The sequence below is a fragment of the Babylonia areolata genome, chromosome 3 (genome assembly GCF_041734735.1).
Source record: "Babylonia areolata isolate BAREFJ2019XMU chromosome 3, ASM4173473v1, whole genome shotgun sequence".
In the NCBI taxonomy this organism is placed as follows: Eukaryota; Metazoa; Mollusca; class Gastropoda; order Neogastropoda; family Buccinidae; genus Babylonia; species Babylonia areolata.
The window spans coordinates 62,948,803-62,966,543 of record NC_134878.1 but is presented as its reverse complement, the minus strand read 5'-3'; the positions used below and the strand labels follow the sequence as shown (position 1 = coordinate 62,966,543).

Here is a 17,741-nt window from a genome sequence, read left to right as displayed (position 1 = left end):
GGAGGGAGAGAGCCTGGCGAGAGGGGGAGCGCCCAGCCCCCCCCCCAAAAAAAAAAAAACCCGCGGCGGCACCCGGGACACCACGCGCCTCCACCAGCCGCCCGACGCGCCACTGGGGTATGTGGTCGACACTTGTATCACATACCCGGCGCGTCGGGCAGCTCGTATATGAACAGTCAGTGTTAATGGCGGCTGGTGGCGTGGTGTCCTACCGCGGGTTCTTTGCTGGGCGCTGCTCCTTGCGCATCGGGCGGCTAGGGGTGGCGCCGCGGGTTCTTTGCTGGGCGCTCCTCCTTGCCGTCCTTCCTATTTGGAGTTTAACCAGTCCTACTAGTTGGCGTCTACACCCCGGCTTAAGGTCACGTTTGTTCGGTTGGAGTTGCTTATTGCAGTCTTTCACCTATTTGGAATTTAACGACCTACTAGCATCTACACCCTTAAAGTGAAGAATGCAGTCCATTTTTTAGTGTTTAGCATCAACACTGACTGTTCATATACGATATGACTGGAATTTACTTCAGCTTCCCCACTTTTTTCTCACCCTCATATTCTTACTTGAATCCACAAGTGTTTCAATGGCGTTACTGTTGGGGGTTTTTTGTTTTGTTTCTTAACTTCTTTCTTATTAAAAAAAAAAAGATTACTTTTTGTTTTGTATTGCATGATTAACAAATAGTAAAGAGTAGTAACTCTCTATATTCACAAGGTACACAACTTAAAGTCAATGCTGCCAGTGCTTACGCTGCGGATTCACTGCTAACACACAGGTAAATAAAAGGTACATTGGAACAAACCCTTTATTTACCTGTGTGCTAGCTGAATCGGTAGCGTAAGCACTGGCAGCACTGACTTGAAGTTGTGTACCACTCTTTACTATTTGTTAATCATTTCATCTCCTGGCCTCATTGTTAATTTACATATGCATGCCTTTCACTTTAGTTTTTATTGCTTGGTAATCATCTTGACATATATTGATATCATCCCTCTCTCTCTTTGTCGTTCTATCTACATGCCTCAGTTCAGTGTAGTTTTCTCTCTCTCGCTCGGACGTCCGGGAAACGAAAATAAATTATCTTAAACACACACACACACACACACACACACACACACACACACACACACACACACACCATTTTAACATGTTGAAATAACGAACAAATATGTTAAACATGTTAAAATAACATTTTAAAATAACAAAAGTCATACTTTCAAACTGAAGAATAAGGGAGACAATTCATTTTATCATAGTGCCAATGACTGCGGTTGTTTATCAGTAGGGGGGAGTATCTATCAGTTCGATCCCTACACTGCAGACAACGAACAAATTAAAGGTCTCTTATTGAGTCTGTCTGTTAAACCAAGACACACACACACACACACACACACACACACACACACACACACACACACACACATTTCTTCTTCTTCTTCTTCTTCTGTTGTGTAGCCACAATCAACACGTTGATTATTTTGCCACACACACACACACACACACACACACACACACACACACACACACAAACATTCAAGTTATACCATTCTGTTCTTTTTAACGGCTACGAAATTTTAAAAAAATCTTTCTCGTTGTTGCTTTCTCCAACATGTTTCTCTCATGCTTCGCGCGAAAGCTAAGAATTACTTTCCTTTATAGACTTTCCATTTCGGTAAATAGACTTCCGCTTGAAAATCTTGGCAATGCAGACATTTAATACACTCTCGAAGTACGCAATAGTTTACCGAGTTCACAAGTTGACAAGTGCGTGCCTGACAACCAAAGAGGAAGCGCAAATTAAAAAAACGCAATCTCGCTGGTTCGTTTTCCCTTTTGTAAAACACCACCAAGTTTGCGTCCGCCATCATGCCGTCTGGAGAAAAACAGATGTACGGCGAAGCTGAAGAGTTTGCCAAGCAGATGAAACTACTGGTGAACAACAAAGATCTGCAGTACGTATTTTCTTTCTGTGCCTCTCGTTTTTTTCTTCTTCGTCTTGTTATTCATTGTCTACTTAGACTGTATATGAGCCGCCATCAATGTATTGATGATTCTACTAATTTGGACTGGAATCTGCCAAAAAAAAACTTGCCGTTTTAATTGTTAATTAAACACACAAGTAAACTAATACCCGATGCATGAACTTTTCTCACCTGAAATCTGGACCAAAACAACACAACAGATTGTGAGAGGGTGTTTCATGGGCCGGTATAAAACTTGACAGGCACAGCCCCACTGTATCACTTGCCACTGCTTAAGTCCATTTTTCTTAATAAAATTCTTATTACACAAAATTGAGCGGCAAACAGGGGGTTGGGGGGGTTGGACTTGGATTGGCCCTTCAGGATACAGGGCATGTGGGCATTGATAGATGATGTGTATACATGTATGAAAATATGGTATTATGTATGTATGGCATGTATGTATGTGTGTGTGGTATGGTATGTATGCATGTATGTATGTATGTATGTATACTTGCATGCATTTACACACACACACACACACACACACACACACACACACACATATATATATATATATATATATATATATATATATATATATATATATATGTGTGTGTGTGTGTGTGTGTGTGTGTGTGTGTGTATGTATGTTTCATTTCATTTCATTTTCATTTTTCTTTGAACAGTGACATACAGTTTGTGATTGGTCCCGCCCGGAAGAAGGTGTATGCTCACCGATGCATCTTGTCCGGGAGGTGTGAGGTGTTTCGGGCCATGTTTGTGGACCACACACAGAAGAACGGGCCCATTGAGAAAGACACGCCCTTCATTCTGTCGGACATGACCCCTGAAGTCTTCCTGGCAATGCTGGAGTTCATCTACACAAACACCATTGTATTGAATCCCAACACTGTAAGTCTTGGTGGCTTGGTGCGGTCGTGCATGGATGGGTGGGTGTATGAATGGATCTGCGGTTAAGTAAAAATGGTTTTCAAATGTATCGTCTATAGCTGACTCATTGTCAAATCATGGATGTGTGTGCGTGTGTGTGTGTGTCTGTGCATGCAAGTGTGCATGTGGTATTTTTCAGTGCATATTGTGAGAATATGGATGTGGATTCATATAATCTGTGCACAGCTGTGGGTATCTGTGCTGATATATGTATGTCCTATGCATGTGGAATACATATGTGTATATGTTGTAGGTATCTGTGTTTGTATAGGTGTTGCAGCTCAAAAGTATATTATAAGAAAAAGTTTAAAGAGGTTGTGGTGTGTACTGAATGAGTTGCAATGGGAAGGAGAATATGTATATGCATATCAACAAGTATTAACCTACAACAATGTAAATATAAATAACAGTATTAAATATAATACATCAAAGGAGGATACCAACTGGACTGGAGTTTAAAATTTCTGAAAACATTCTAAGCAATGAATAATCATTCAAAATCTTTTCAGTGGTGAATGAAATATTGGAAGAAAAGTCATCAACTACATCTTTTGGAAGTAACTGTCTTATGCTCGCACAATGAATGAGTAGACGGCTTACAGTTATTTGCTCACCGCTTATACATTTTATATTTTTAGAAAATTTTGTACGAAAGGCATTTAAACGAAGTCTATACATTAGACTTGTAATTTGTCTTGAATGTGCTGCTGGTGTCGAATTTAGAAAATGTTTGGGATTAGCTGCATTCTTTGTGTTTACACAACATTAGTAATATTCATTATTTGAATCTATAAGTAATTTCTTAAATCGATTAATTCTGTGTGTGTGTGTTGACATGTGTATATCCGTCTTACTGCACTGAAGCATGCATTTGCATGCTTTCACACTCCCTCACGATAAATTATATAATGTTATTGTCACACCTTATTCCCTCAAGGTTTTTGTTGGCACAAACGATGCGTGTAGGTGTGGGGCAGGGAGAGGGGGGAGGAGAGCGTGTGTGTGTGTTGGGAGAAGGGGTATGCAAAATTGTATATGTATATAATCCCTTGAATAATGACTAATGAATGATATAACTTACATGAAGTGATCCTATCGATGTTTAGATACACTCCTTGAAGTATATTCTACTGCATACTACTTCACTGGTTTTCGATGATACCTGATTATGTGTTTTTGTGATTTTGATGACTTTATGTGGAATTGGATTACATGTGTTTTTGTTGTGTGTTTTATTTTCCCTTGAGAAATATAACCTTCACTGCAAGGGGAAACAAATGATGTCATGTTCATGTTTATTCTATACTTTTCAGGCTATTGATGTGATGGCAACTGCACTGGAGTATGGACTGGATGATCTGAAAAATGTGAGCACACATGTACTTGGTGTTGTTCTTGTTTTTAGACTACTGCACTCTGATTTGTTTCATCTAATCATGTAAATTCTTTCTCTGTCTCTCTTCTTTCTTCTTTTTTTTTTTTTTTTTTTTTTTTTTATTTTTTTTTTTTGGTCTCTGTCTCTTTTTGTCTGTGCCCCACCTCTGTCTCACTCTCCCTCACACACACACACACACACACACACACACACACACACACACACACACACATCTCAGTGCATGTGTTGTTTACATAATGTATAAATTTTAGTTTCAAGAAGGTGTCAAAGCAAGAAGACTGATTCATATCTATACATCAACACATCAGCTTTAATTAAGAAAAAAAAGAATTGAAGGAGTGGATGCCTGACCCATGTATAAAGGCAACATGCTGGTCAGGCTTTGGTTCATTATTTGATATGGATTAGGGTTAGGTTAGGGTTAGGCTTAGGGTTAGGTTAGGGTTAGATTAGGGTTAGGTTAGGGTTAGGGTTAGCCTTATCCTCAGTCAGAGACCAATCTCTAAAGTACTTGACAAACACACACACACCTACACCCACATACCCCCCCCCCCCCCCCCCCCCCCCCCCCCCCCCAGCCCCAGCCCCAGCCCCCACACACATGTATGTGTGAATTTTACTAAGAAATTTAGTCAGGAACAACTCTTTTGTCACACTGGGTTCTTTTACATGTGCTAAGTGCATGCTACACATGGGACCTTGGGTTTATCATCTCATCCAAGTAACTAGAGTGCAGACCAACACTCAAGGTCTAGTGGAAGGGGAGAAAATTCTGGCCAGTGTGGGATTCAGTTCGATATGATCAGCGTTTTTTTGCTTTCCTAGATGGACATATTATCACCAGGTCACCACTTAACTCCTTGAAAGCCTGCCCAAGCTTTGCATGTGTAATTCTAACTGAATATCTCTTCCTCCTCCTACCCACCCCGCTTTGCCCTCTACTGAAGTCATCGTACAGTGTGTGTGTGTCTGTGGGTGGACGTTTGTGTGTGTGCTGGGTGTATGTGTCTGTGCGAGCGTGTGTGTGTGTGTGTGTGTGTGTGTGTGTGTACATACCTGCAATTTGTAGTATTGCCTTGGTGCTCTGATACACATGTATGTGTTGTTTTTTCATGCGTAGAGGTATGTTACTATGCACTATTGCATATGTGTTGTTCCATGTAAGGCACTTAGAGCTCACTACATGAGGAATTTGCACCATATAAGTACTGTCTACGATTATGATTATTATTATCATTATTATTATTATATTGCTCACAGCTGTGTGAGGAATACTTGGTGGACTCGCTGAACTCCAGCAACGCCTGCGACAGAATGCAAGCGGCGCAGACTTACCGTCTGGATGACCTCAAGAGGAAAACACTAGAGTACATTGAAACAAACACCCAGGTAAGCCTGATTTCCATCATCAAGTAAAGACAGATAAATGATGACACCCTGACCTGTACGTCCAGTATTATCCCAGTGAGGTGACAACCAGCCCATCACTAACTAGCTTTACTTGTCAGCAGCAGTCAAGGGGTTGATGAAGCCTACACTGTCATTGAAGCAGTTAGTTATTATTTATCATCATTGATATTCATATAGCTTCTCTATCTTCTTTCAGAGACCAAACTCTGAGTGCTTTGCAAACATGGAGTCATTTGCACAACAGGCTGCCTACCTGGGTAGATTTCAATTCAATTCAATTCAGTGCAAAATATTTTATTGTTTGCATTAACCAAAACAGAAAATTCTCTTTCGGCTCACTTAATGTGCCCGTCAGCAAATATCAAAGAGAAAAACGAGTAACTGACACACCCTTCACTGATCACCACACACACATCAGTTATCATGTAAAAAGAAAAACATCTGGGTAAGACAGTATTACATTATAAGATAGAGTTAAACAGCTCTGTGTGTGTGTGTGTGTGTGTGTGTGTGTGTGTGCGTGTGTGTGCGTGTGTGCATGCACGTGTGTGCTTGTGCACGTATATGTGCAAGCGTGTGCGCTAGCATGTGCACATGTGCACTCGCTTGCGTGTGCACATGTGTGTATGTTTCAATCATTATAAAAAGGAAAATAATCATTAAGATAATCATAACATTTTAAAGTTATAACTGAGAGCTCTCATCATTCGTTTCCTTTATAATTCAGTCAAGTTTCAGTCATGCGCTTGCACACTCATGTATGCTGGAGAGGATTTTTTTTTTTACAGAATTCTGCCAGGAATCACTCTTTTGATGACATGGGCTTTGTTGTTCATTGTTGTTTTTTTACATGGGCTGGGTGCATGCAGCACACAGGACCATGGTTTATCATCTCATCTGATTGATCAGCATCCAGATCACCACTCAAGGTGCAGTGAATGGGGAGAAAATTCTGGCAAATGTGGGATTCGATCCTGCACCCTCAGATGCAGTTGAAGGAGTGGCGGATTAAACTGCTGTCCATTTAGCCTTGTTACACAGCTAAACCATGCCTATGATTGTGTTGCAGTCGGTGTTTGACTCCAAGGGGTTTGAGGAGCTGTCCGAGGACACCCTGTGCTGCATCTTATCCAGCGACTGTCTGATGCTGGATGAAATGGAGATCTACACCTGTGTCCGTCGCTGGGCCAGTGTCAATTCTGTGAGTGTAGCTGGGAAATCATCCACAGCTTTGTCTGTCATCAACAACTGTGTCTCTCAGACTAGGAGACCAGATTGCTCTGGGCTCTCAGTGCTGCAGCCTGGAGGGCTAGATGGCCTTTGGGGGGAACCATCCCAACACTGACTGTCCTAAAACCCTCTTGGCCAAGAGAGTGGGGATGTAACGTGGGCAAGACACTCTCCACCATAATCAAAATCTAGTCCAGATTGATAGCTGGGACAGCAGTTGCCTCCTCTGCTCTTCTGATGGTCATAGTTGGACAAGACTGACTATCATACTCGCATACACAAAGACACCAGGGGTAAGAGAAAAAGAGAATGAGAGAAAGAGACAGACACGCACCCAGACCAGACCTACTCTAGAAGAAAATGTATATATTGTAAACTTTCATGAAACACTAAACTTTGCTAAGAGGTTTTTCTTTAATTTTTAAGCAAATAGACTACAAATTGTGTATGAATAGGGGAATAGGAATGTGAGGAGAAAGAGTAAGAGGTTGAGGGACAGGTGGAGAGTGAAAACAAATGAGAGAGAGAAAGAAGAAAAAAGCAAAAGAAAATGGTATTTATATGTACATAAGCTTGTGCGGGGGAAGGGGGGGGGGTGTTTTTTTTTCAATGAAGAAAGCATGTAACACACACACACACACACACACACACACACTGAAAAAAATCTGAAGTGTACCAAGGAATACTCTCAGTATTCACTGCCTGTTTTGAGTCAGTCACTTCATTGTCTGAAACAATACACATAAATTTGCCTTCAGGCTCATCATTATCATTTTATAAGCTTTTTGTGAGGGGACAATAGCTTCACCTCTCAAATGCAGCAGAAATGTTCGTTTTTCTGCAGTCGAGACAGCACTGAACTTATTGGAAACAGTTGATTTATCTCCCTTTGACTGCTTGTTGTATACCTCTGAGCTATCGGGGCCCCAAGTTGCAGGAATCGGGCAATGTCAGCAGGTAAATAATAGGCCTGTAAAAGCATTCTTTGTTAATTTTCCAACTTTTTTAAGACAAAGAAATATCTGCCAATATTTTTGTATACCAACCTAACTTCAGTTGGTAAGACTGTTTTGTTGTTGTTGCTGTTTTTCTTCTGGTTAGTGTTTCTGAAAATGAGATATTAATATTCTTAATTTTTGAGAACAATGATGAAATTGAAAATAAGTCTAAGGGCATGCAACATGTGGAGGAAGGATTTGATAGTACCTGGGTCATTTTCTGAGAGCTGTGGATCATTTTGGTCTCCAGCAACTGAAGAAACAGCATGGCATGGCAAGCAGGTGTTTCGGAATAGGAAAAATTTGGGTGTTTTAGGTCATAGTTGGACAAGACTGACTATCATACTCGCATACACAAAGACACCAGGGGTAAGAGAAAAAGAGAATGAGAGAAAGAGACAGACACACACCCAGACCAGACCTACTCTAGAAGAAAATGTGTATACTGTAAACTTCCATGAAACACTAAACTTTGATAAGAGGTTGTTCTTTAATTTTTAAGCAAATAGACTACAAATTGTGTATGAATAGAGAAATAGGAATGTGAGGAGAAAGAGTAAGAGGTTGAGGGACAGGTGGAGAGGGAAAACAAATGAGAGAGAGAAAGAAGAAAAAAGCAAAAGAAAATGGTATTTATATGTACATAAGCTTGTGAGGGGGGGGGCGGGGGGAGGGGGGGGTTGTTTTTTTCAATGAAGAAAGCATGTAACACACACACACACACACACACACACACACACACTCACTGAAAAAAATCTGAAGTGTACCAAGGAATACTCTCAGTATTCACTGCCTGTTTTGAGTCAGTCACTTCATTGTCTGAAACAATACACATAAATTTGCCTTCAGGCTCATCATTATCATTTTATAAGCTTTTTGTGAGGGGACAATAGCTTCACCTCTCAAATGCAGCAGAAATGTTCGTTTTTCTGCAGTCGAGACAGCACTGAACTTATTGGAACAGTTGATTTATCTCCCTTTGACTGCTTGTTGTATACCTCTGAGCTATCGGGGCCCCAAGTTGCAGGAATCGGGCAATGTCAGCAGGTAAATAATAGGCCTGTAAAAGCATTCTTTGTTAATTTTCCAACTTTTTTAAGACAAAGAAATATCTGCCAATATTTTTGTTTACCAACCTAACTTCAGTTGGTAAGACTGTTTTGTTGTTGTTGCTGTTTTTCTTCTGGTTAGTGTTTCTGAAAATGAGATATTAATATTCTTAATTTTTGAGAACAATGATGAAATTGAAAATAAGTCTAAGGGCATGCAACATGTGGAGGAAGGATTTGATAGTACCTGGGTCATTTTCTGAGAGCTGTGGATCATTTTGGTCTCCAGCAACTGAAGAAACAGCATGGCATGGCAAGCAGGTGTTTCGGAATAGGAAAAATTTGGGTGTTTTAGGTCATAGTTGGACAAGACTGACTATCATACTCGCATACACAAAGACACCAGGGGTAAGAGAAAAAGAGAATGAGAGAAAGAGACAGACACACACCCAGACCAGACCTACTCTAGAAGAAAATGTGTATACTGTAAACTTCCATGAAACACTAAACTTTGATAAGAGGTTGTTCTTTAATTTTCAAGCAAATAGACTACAAATTGTGTATGAATAGAGAAATAGGAATGTGAGGAGAAAGAGTAAGAGGTTGAGGGACAGGTGGAGAGGGAAAACAAATGAGAGAGAGAAAGAAGAAAAAAGCAAAAGAAAATGGTATTTATATGTACATAAGCTTGTGCAGAGGGGGGCGGGGGGGGGGAGGGGGCAAGGGGTGTGTGGGTTTTTTTCAATGAAGAAAGCATGTAACACACACACACACACACACACACACACACACACACACACTGAAAAAAAATCTGAAGTGTACCAAGGAATACTCTCAGTATTCACTGCCTGTTTTGAGTCAGTCACTTCATTGTCTGAAACAATACACATAAATTTGCCTTCAGGCTCATCATTATCATTTTATAAGCTTTTTGTGAGGGGACAATAGCTTCACCTCTCAAATGCAGCAGAAATGTTCGTTTTTCTGCAGTCGAGACAGCACTGAACTTATTTGAACAGTTGATTTATCTCCCTTCGACTGCTTGTTATATACCTCTGAGCTATCGGGGCCCCAAGTTGCAGGGATCGGGCAATGTCAACAGGTAAATAATAGGCCTGTAAAAGCATTCTTTGTTAATTTTCCAACTTTTTAAGCAAAAGAAATATCTGCCAATATTTTTGCATACCAACCTAACTTCAGTTGGTAAGACTGTTTTGTTGTTGTTGTTTTTTTTCTTCTGGTTAGTGTTTCTGAAAATGAGATATCAATATTCTTAAATTTTTAGAACAATGATGAAATTGAAAATAAGTCTAAGGGCATGCAACGTGTGGAGGAAGGATTTGATAGTACCTGGGTCATTTTCTGAGAGCTGTGGATCATTTTGGTCTCCAGCAACTGAAGAAACAGCATGGCATGGCAAGCAGGTGTTTCGGAATAGGAAAAATTTGGGTGTTTTAGGTCATAGTTGGACAAGACTGACTATCATACTCGCATACACAAAGACACCAGGGGTAAGAGAAAAAGAGAATGAGAGAAAGAGACAGACACGCACCCAGACCAGACCTACTCTAGAAGAAAATGTGTATATTGTAAACTTCCATGAAACACTAAACTTTGATAAGAGGTTGTTCTTTAATTTTTAAGCAAATAGACTACAAATTGTGTATGAATAGAGAAATAGGAATGTGAGGAGAAAGAGTAAGAGGTTGAGGGACAGGTGGAGAGGGAAAACAAATGAGAGAGAGAAAGAAGAAAAAAGCAAAAGAAAATGGTATTTATATGTACATAAGCTTGTGCAGAGGGGGGGGGGGGGTTGTTTTTTTTTTCCAATGAAGAAAGCATGTAACACACACACACATACACACACACACACACACACACACACACACACACACACACACTGAAAAAAATCTGAAGTGTACCAAGGAATACTCTCAGTATTCACTGCCTGTTTTGAGTCAGTCACTTCATTGTCTGAAACAATACACATAAATTTGCCTTCAGGCTCATCATTATCATTTTATAAGCTTTTTTGTGAGGGGACAATAGCTTCACCTCTCAAACGCAGCAGAAATGTTCGTTTTTCTGCAGTCGAGACAGCACTGAACTTATTGGAACAGTTGATTTATCTCCCTTTGACTGCTTGTTGTATACCTCTGAGCTATCAGGGCCCCAAGTTGCAGGAATCGGACAATGTCAGCAGGAAAATAATAGGCCTGTAAAAGCATTCTTTGTTAATTTTCCCACTTTTTTAAGAGAAAGAAATATCTGCCAATATTTTTGTATACCAACCTAACTTAAGTTGGTATGACTGTTTTGTTGTTGTTGCTGTTTTTCTTCTGGCTAGTGTTTCTGAAAATGAGATATTAATATTCTTAATTTTTTAGAACAATAATTTTTTAGGACAATGATGAAATTGAAAATAAGTCTAAGGGTATGCAACGTGTGGAGGAAGGATCTGATGGTACCTGGGGCATTTTCTGAGAGCTGTGGATCATTTTGGTCTCCAGCAACTGAAGAAGCAGCATGGCATGGCAAGCAGGTGTTTCAGAATAGGAAAAATTTGGGTGTTTTAGGTCATAGTTGGACAAGACTGACTATCATACTCGCATACACAAAGACACCAGGGGTAAGAGAAAAAGAGAATGAGAGAAAGAGACAGACACGCACCCAGACCACACCTACTCTAGAAGAAAATGTGTATACTGTAAACTTCCATGAAACACTAAACTTTGATAAGAGGTTGTTGTTTAATTTTTAAGCAAACAGACTACAAATTGTGTATGAATAGAGAAATAGGAATGTGAGGAGAAAGAGTAAGAGGTTGAGGGAAAGGTGGAGAGGGAAAACAAAATGAGAGAGAGAAAGAAGAAAAAAGCAAAAGAAAATGGTATTTATATGTACATAAGCTTGTGCAGAGGGGGGGGGGGTTGTTTTTTTTCAATGAAGAAAGCATGTAACACACACACACACACACACACACACACACACACACACACACACACACACACTGAAAAAAATCTGAAGTGTACCAAGGAATACACTCAGTATTCACTGCCTGTTTTGAGTCAGTCACTTCATTGTCTGAAACAATACACATAAATTTGCCTTCAGGCTCATCATTATCATTTTATAAGCTTTTTGTGAGGGGACAATAGCTTCACCTCTCAAATGCAGCAGAAATGTTCGTTTTTCTGCAGTCGAGACAGCACTGAACTTATTGGAACAGTTGATTTATCTCCCTTTGACTGCTTGTTATATACCTCTGAGCTATCGGGGCCCCAAGTTGCAGGAATCAGGGCAATGTCAGCAGGTAAATAATAGGCCTGTAAAAGCATTCTTTGTTAATTTTCCAACTTTTTAAGCCAAAGAAATGTCGGCCAATATTTTTGCATACCAACCTAACTTCAGTTGGTAAGACTGTTTTGTTGTTGTTGCTGTTTTTCTTCTGGTTAGTGTTTCTGAAAATGAGATATTAATATTCTTAATTTTTTAGAACAATAATTTTTTAGGACAATGATGAAATTGAAAATAAGTCTAAGGGTATGCAACGTGTGGAGGAAGGATTTGATAGTACCTGGATCATTTTCTGAGAGCTGTGTATCATTTTGGTCTCCAGCAACTGAAGAAACAGCATGGCATGGCAAGCAGGTGTTTCGGAATAGGAAAAATTTGGGTGTTTTAGGTCATAGTTGGACAAGACTGACTATCATACTCGCATACACAAAGACACCAGGGGTAAGAGAAAAAGAGAATGAGAGAAAGAGACAGACACGCACCCAGACCAGACCTACTCTAGAAGAAAATGTGTATACTGTAAACTTCCATGAAACACTAAACTTTGATAAGAGGTTGTTGTTTAATTTTTAAGCAAATAGACTACAAATTGTGTATGAATAGAGAAATAGGAATGTGAGGAGAAAGAGTAAGAGGTTGAGGGACAGGTGGAGAGGGAAAACAAATGAGAGAGAGAAAGAAGAAAAAAGCAAAAGAAAATGGTATTTATATGTACATAAGCTTGTGCAGAGTAGGAGGGGTGGGCGGGGGGGGTCGAAGGGGCAAGGGGGGGGGGTGTTTTTTTTCAATGAAGAAAGCATGTAACACGCACACACACACACACACACACACACACACACACACACTGAAAAAAATCTGAAGTGTACCAAGGAATACTCTCAGTATTCACTGCCTGTTTTGAGTCAGTCACTTCGTTGTCTGAAACAATACACATAAATTTGCCTTCAGGCTCATCATTATCATTTTATAAGCTTTTTGTGAGGGGACAATAGCTTCACCTCTCAAATGCAGCAGAAATGTTCGTTTTTCTGCAGTCGAGACAGCACTGAACTTATTGGAACAGTTGATTTATCTCCCTTTGACTGCTTGTTGTATACCTCTGAGCTATCGGGGCCCCAAATTGCAGGAATCGGGCAATGTCAGCAGGTAAATAATAGGCCTGTAAAAGCATTCTTTGTTAATTTTTCGAACTTTTTAAGCCAAAGAAATATCGGCCAATATTTTTGTATACCAACCTAACTTCAGTTGGTAAGACTGTTTTGTTGTTGTTGCTGTTTTTCTTCTGGTTAGTGTTTCTGAAAATGAGATATTAATATTCTTAATTTTTTAGAACAATAATTTTTTAGGACAATGATGAAATTGAAAATAAGTCTAAGGGCATGCAACGTGTGGAGGAAGGATTTGATAGTACCTGGGTCATTTTCTGAGAGCTGTGGATCATTTTGGTCTCCAGCAACTGAAGAAACAGCATGGCATGGCAAGCAGGTGTTTCGGAATAGGAAAAATTTGGGTGTTTTAGGGACTGAATGGGTTGAATTCCTGGTATCCTGACCTCCTGAATATATATGTCAGCTTTCACTTCGCCAGGTCGTCAGTGGCAAGAAGATTGACCAAGTGGCAACCCTCGCAGTCACGCACCTCCGTCTGCCTCTTTTGACGCTGGAAGAGGTTGACCAGCTGGAGAAAGATAATAAGACGGATAACTTACTGCCGGTGAGTCTTTTTGCTGATTTAAAACCAAAAACGTGTTTATGTACTTTGGAGGGGAAAAAAGTGAGAGGGAGTGGAGATAAGATAAGATAAGAATAACTTTATTATCTCCAACTGCAGAAATTTGGTCAGGTGCATTATCACAACATAGACAAGTAAACAACATGGGGACCATAACTGTAAAAGCCAACAACAGCCCCTACAAATATTACGAAGATACAAATGTAAAAAATATCACATACATCGTTTCATACATACATCCACACACTGCAGGTAATAACTAGTATTCTTAATGTAAAAACAGAAAGAATTAAGAAACATTATTTGAATATAATTATAAACATAGCATACTATACTGCACATTGATTATAATAGACAGATAAGATAAGTATAAAGATGAATTGCGGAAAACCACAACCAGATAATCAGCACACACACCCGCACCCGCAGAAGAAGGTGGGCAGGGAGAGAGGGGGAGGGTGGAACAGATGAATGTATACCCACACATGTGTGTGTGTGTGTGTCTGTGTGTACCTGGCTGTGTGTGTATGTGTGTGTGTGTCTGTATGTCTGTCTGTCTGTGTGACAGAAACACAGACAGAGGCTCAGACTCAAATTCAGTTGTTTTATTGCACTAATCATCGTAATCATAATCACAATTATGATAATTATCGTGATTATCATTATATATTTATTCACATGTTTATATATGAAAATTATTATTATCATTATTGGTATCACATGTTTCTATATGAAAATTATTATTATCATTATTGGTTTTATCATCATTATCATTATAGTTATTATTATTATCTAATGTTACTATCAGTATGATTATTATCATTAGCAGTGGTAGTGTTATTTTTGTGTTATTGTTATGATCATTATTATTGTCGTCAGTAGTAGTAGTAGTACTATTATCATTTTCATCATATTTAGTATTATCATCATCCTGATGTTATTGTGAGCAACTGACAACAAAAGGCCTATAGTCTGTGTGCGGGTGGAGTCTATGGCACTGCATCACATCACTATTATCATTTTTTATCATTATTAGTATTATCATCGTGATGTTATTGTGAGCAATCGACAACAAAAGGCCTGTTACTCTGTGTGCAGGTGGAGTCTATGGCTCTGGCCTGGAAACTGCACGCCACAAAACAGGGGGACAAAGGCAACCCCCTGTTCACCCGGCGTAAGGGCACAGCACCCAGAGACACCCATCGCTACCTCGACAGCAGTCAGAGCTAAACAGAAAACGCCTTGCCTCTCTGAACAGCAAAAGACGGACCAGTTGGCTTTCCACTGCTCAAGATAATTCTGCAGATTGGCTCCTCAAGATTACTGATTAATGCTGATATATTCAACAGCTCGGCCATGCAAAAGAGTATGTGCAGTCATTTCTAGACTCCCGGAAGCTTTAACTGTGCAAACCTACACCCATGTTGATGATGGAAATATTACATCACATTACCATACAAACTGCAGCTACTGTTATTTTTGGACTTCCAGAAGCTCTGACTGTTCAAAACCTACATCAGCATTGATGATGCATATTACATCGCAATGTGGTGTGTTTTTTTCCAACCAACCAATTTTTCACATAAATCTGCATTGACCTGTACTCCCCTTGCCAACAAATTGGACAGAAACCAAATGATGATGTATTAACCTTGCCAAAAAAACAAAAAACAAAACAAAAAAATGAAATAAAAAAAATAGAAAAAAACAGAAATGGGACAACCAAATTTCAACACAAATCTCTGCCACTCTGCTCATCCTCAGAAAGGAAAAGATAGCATCCCACTCCTGTCTGGCAATCTCTCTACTGGCTGGCTGTCTCCACAGAAGAAAGTACAAGATTTTTTCACTCTCTGTCATAAATGCATAAGCAAATCCACCACATCATATACATGTGCCTGACTTCACCTTTACACCACATCTCGCTCTCCACGATCAACTTCAGATCCTCAACTGTAACTGCATTCCCAGGATCAAACACTCCACATCAGCCACCATTTTTCTTTCAGTCTCTGGAACTTGCACTTGGATATGTCTCCTTTCGTTTTAATCTCTGCACTCAACACTATCAAGTCTGGACTAAAAACCGAACTCTTTCCAAATTGGCTCTTCCATACCTCCCTTTTTCTGTTCATAGTTTCTCTTGCTGTTTATCTTCGTGTATTTGTAAGTTTTGTCTTTCATCCCACTGTTTCAGAGCTATGCATGTGTGTGAAGGATGGGTGTGAATGCACTTTGGTTTGTTTCTGCACTAGATTTAGTGCTATGTATTATTGGTACATTATTTGTTGTAATTAATATCATTATTAATCATCATCACCATTATCATCAGCATCATCATCACATTCATTATTATTATTATTATCATTATTATCATTACTACTACTACTACTACTACTACTACTATCATTATTACTATTATTGTTGTTGTTGCTGCTGCAGCTGTTTTTGTTGTTGTAAGGTTTACAAAATATTTATGAACAGAAGAAACAAAGTCAGTGTTTTACATACTTTATTGTCTTATTTTAAAACAATAACAGTGCTTGATATACTTTGTTGTCTTACTTTTTTTCAGTTTGTAAACTTTGTTGTTTCACAGTATTCACAGTATTCTTTTTTTTTCTTTATATATATATATATATATATATATGTATATATTGCTTTGATGTACTTTGCACTGATTATCTTTATCTCATCAGTTGTTGTTTTGTTTTTTTTTGTTTTGTTTTGTTGTTTTTTTTGCTTTAAAATCACTGGATCAGACACTGCATTAAGAGATTATAGTAAGCTGGGTATTTTGTGTGGGTTTTTTTTTTTGTGTGTGTGTGGGTTTTTTTGTTGTTTTTTTTTTGTTGTTGTTGTTTTTTTCTTCTATCTGTGCGTGTTTGACAGGGTCAGAAGACTTGGAATCCTTTTTTTTTTTTCTGAAACTTTGATATGTTTGAATATTAGCAATGCTCTGCATTTATGTTACTTATCACATGCTAATGTCAGCAGTGTATAATCCAGTGGTTTTGGAGGTTTTAGTTTTTATAGAATGCATCTTTATGTGTTTGAAATTAAAAAAATAAAAAAATGAACAGGTACTTCTATCCCTTTTAATTTTTTGTTTATTTGGTTTTGGTCTTTTGCTGTTGCTTTTTGTTGTTGTTGTTGTTTTTGTTTGTTTGTTATTGGAATGTAATCATACAGCTCACAGAACTGAAATTTGTTGAAGTAATCATTTTCAGTCTGAGTGCTTTTGTGAAATATTTTAGATGTTCTTGTTAATGCACATTAGTAATTGTGGTGTTTGTTTTTGTTTTTTCCATTGTTAATCTGTAATCTTTTTTTTTCCAGATATTTTGTATAATGTTTGATACAGTGATATTTTTTATGTGACAATATAACCAGTTAGGCACTTTTGTCATATTTGAATTCAAAGACTTTGAAACTGTTTTTGTTAGTGAGAGTACTTTTACAGATGTTTTAAATTCTCCTGCTTATGTTTACATTAACTTCATAACTATTGTTGTTTTGAATCTTTTTTTGTGATATGTTTGATATGCAAGGGTAATGTGTGTTTGGAGTTATTCTGCTGAGTATACATTGCAATTCCATGTAGAAAATAAGATTATGAAATTATAAGATATCGATGACAACCTTGTCAGTATGTCTTTATTGTGCTTGATTTGTGTGTAATTGCATTCCCAGGAAATGTGTGTGTGTGTGTGTGTGTGTGTG

General features: G+C 38.8%; 1 protein-coding gene across 1 annotated transcript; it reads left to right on the top strand.

The window, feature by feature from the left end:
* The first annotated feature begins 1,741 nt into the window (after positions 1 to 1,741).
* LOC143280671 (BTB/POZ domain-containing protein 19-like) lies at positions 1,742 to 17,664 on the top strand. Its single transcript, XM_076585405.1, has 7 exons — positions 1,742 to 1,944; positions 2,643 to 2,868; positions 4,221 to 4,274; positions 5,564 to 5,692; positions 6,783 to 6,914; positions 13,875 to 14,000; positions 15,117 to 17,664. The coding sequence occupies exons 1-7, from the start codon at positions 1,859 to 1,861 to the stop codon at positions 15,246 to 15,248; spliced, it is 885 nt and encodes a 294-aa protein (XP_076441520.1). The 5' UTR covers positions 1,742 to 1,858; the 3' UTR covers positions 15,249 to 17,664.
* Positions 17,665 to 17,741: the final 77 nt, after the last annotated feature.

Excerpts from the sequence above, each read along its gene's own strand:
- LOC143280671 (XM_076585405.1), top strand. The coding sequence starts at position 1,859 with ATGCCGTCTGGAGAAAAACAGATGTACGGCGAAGCTGAAGAGTTTGCC. Across the intron at positions 4,275-5,563 it reads GACTGGATGATCTGAAAAAT|CTGTGTGAGGAATACTTGGT; the intron begins GTGAGCACACAT and ends TATTGCTCACAG. Across the intron at positions 14,001-15,116 it reads AGACGGATAACTTACTGCCG|GTGGAGTCTATGGCTCTGGC; the intron begins GTGAGTCTTTTT and ends CTCTGTGTGCAG.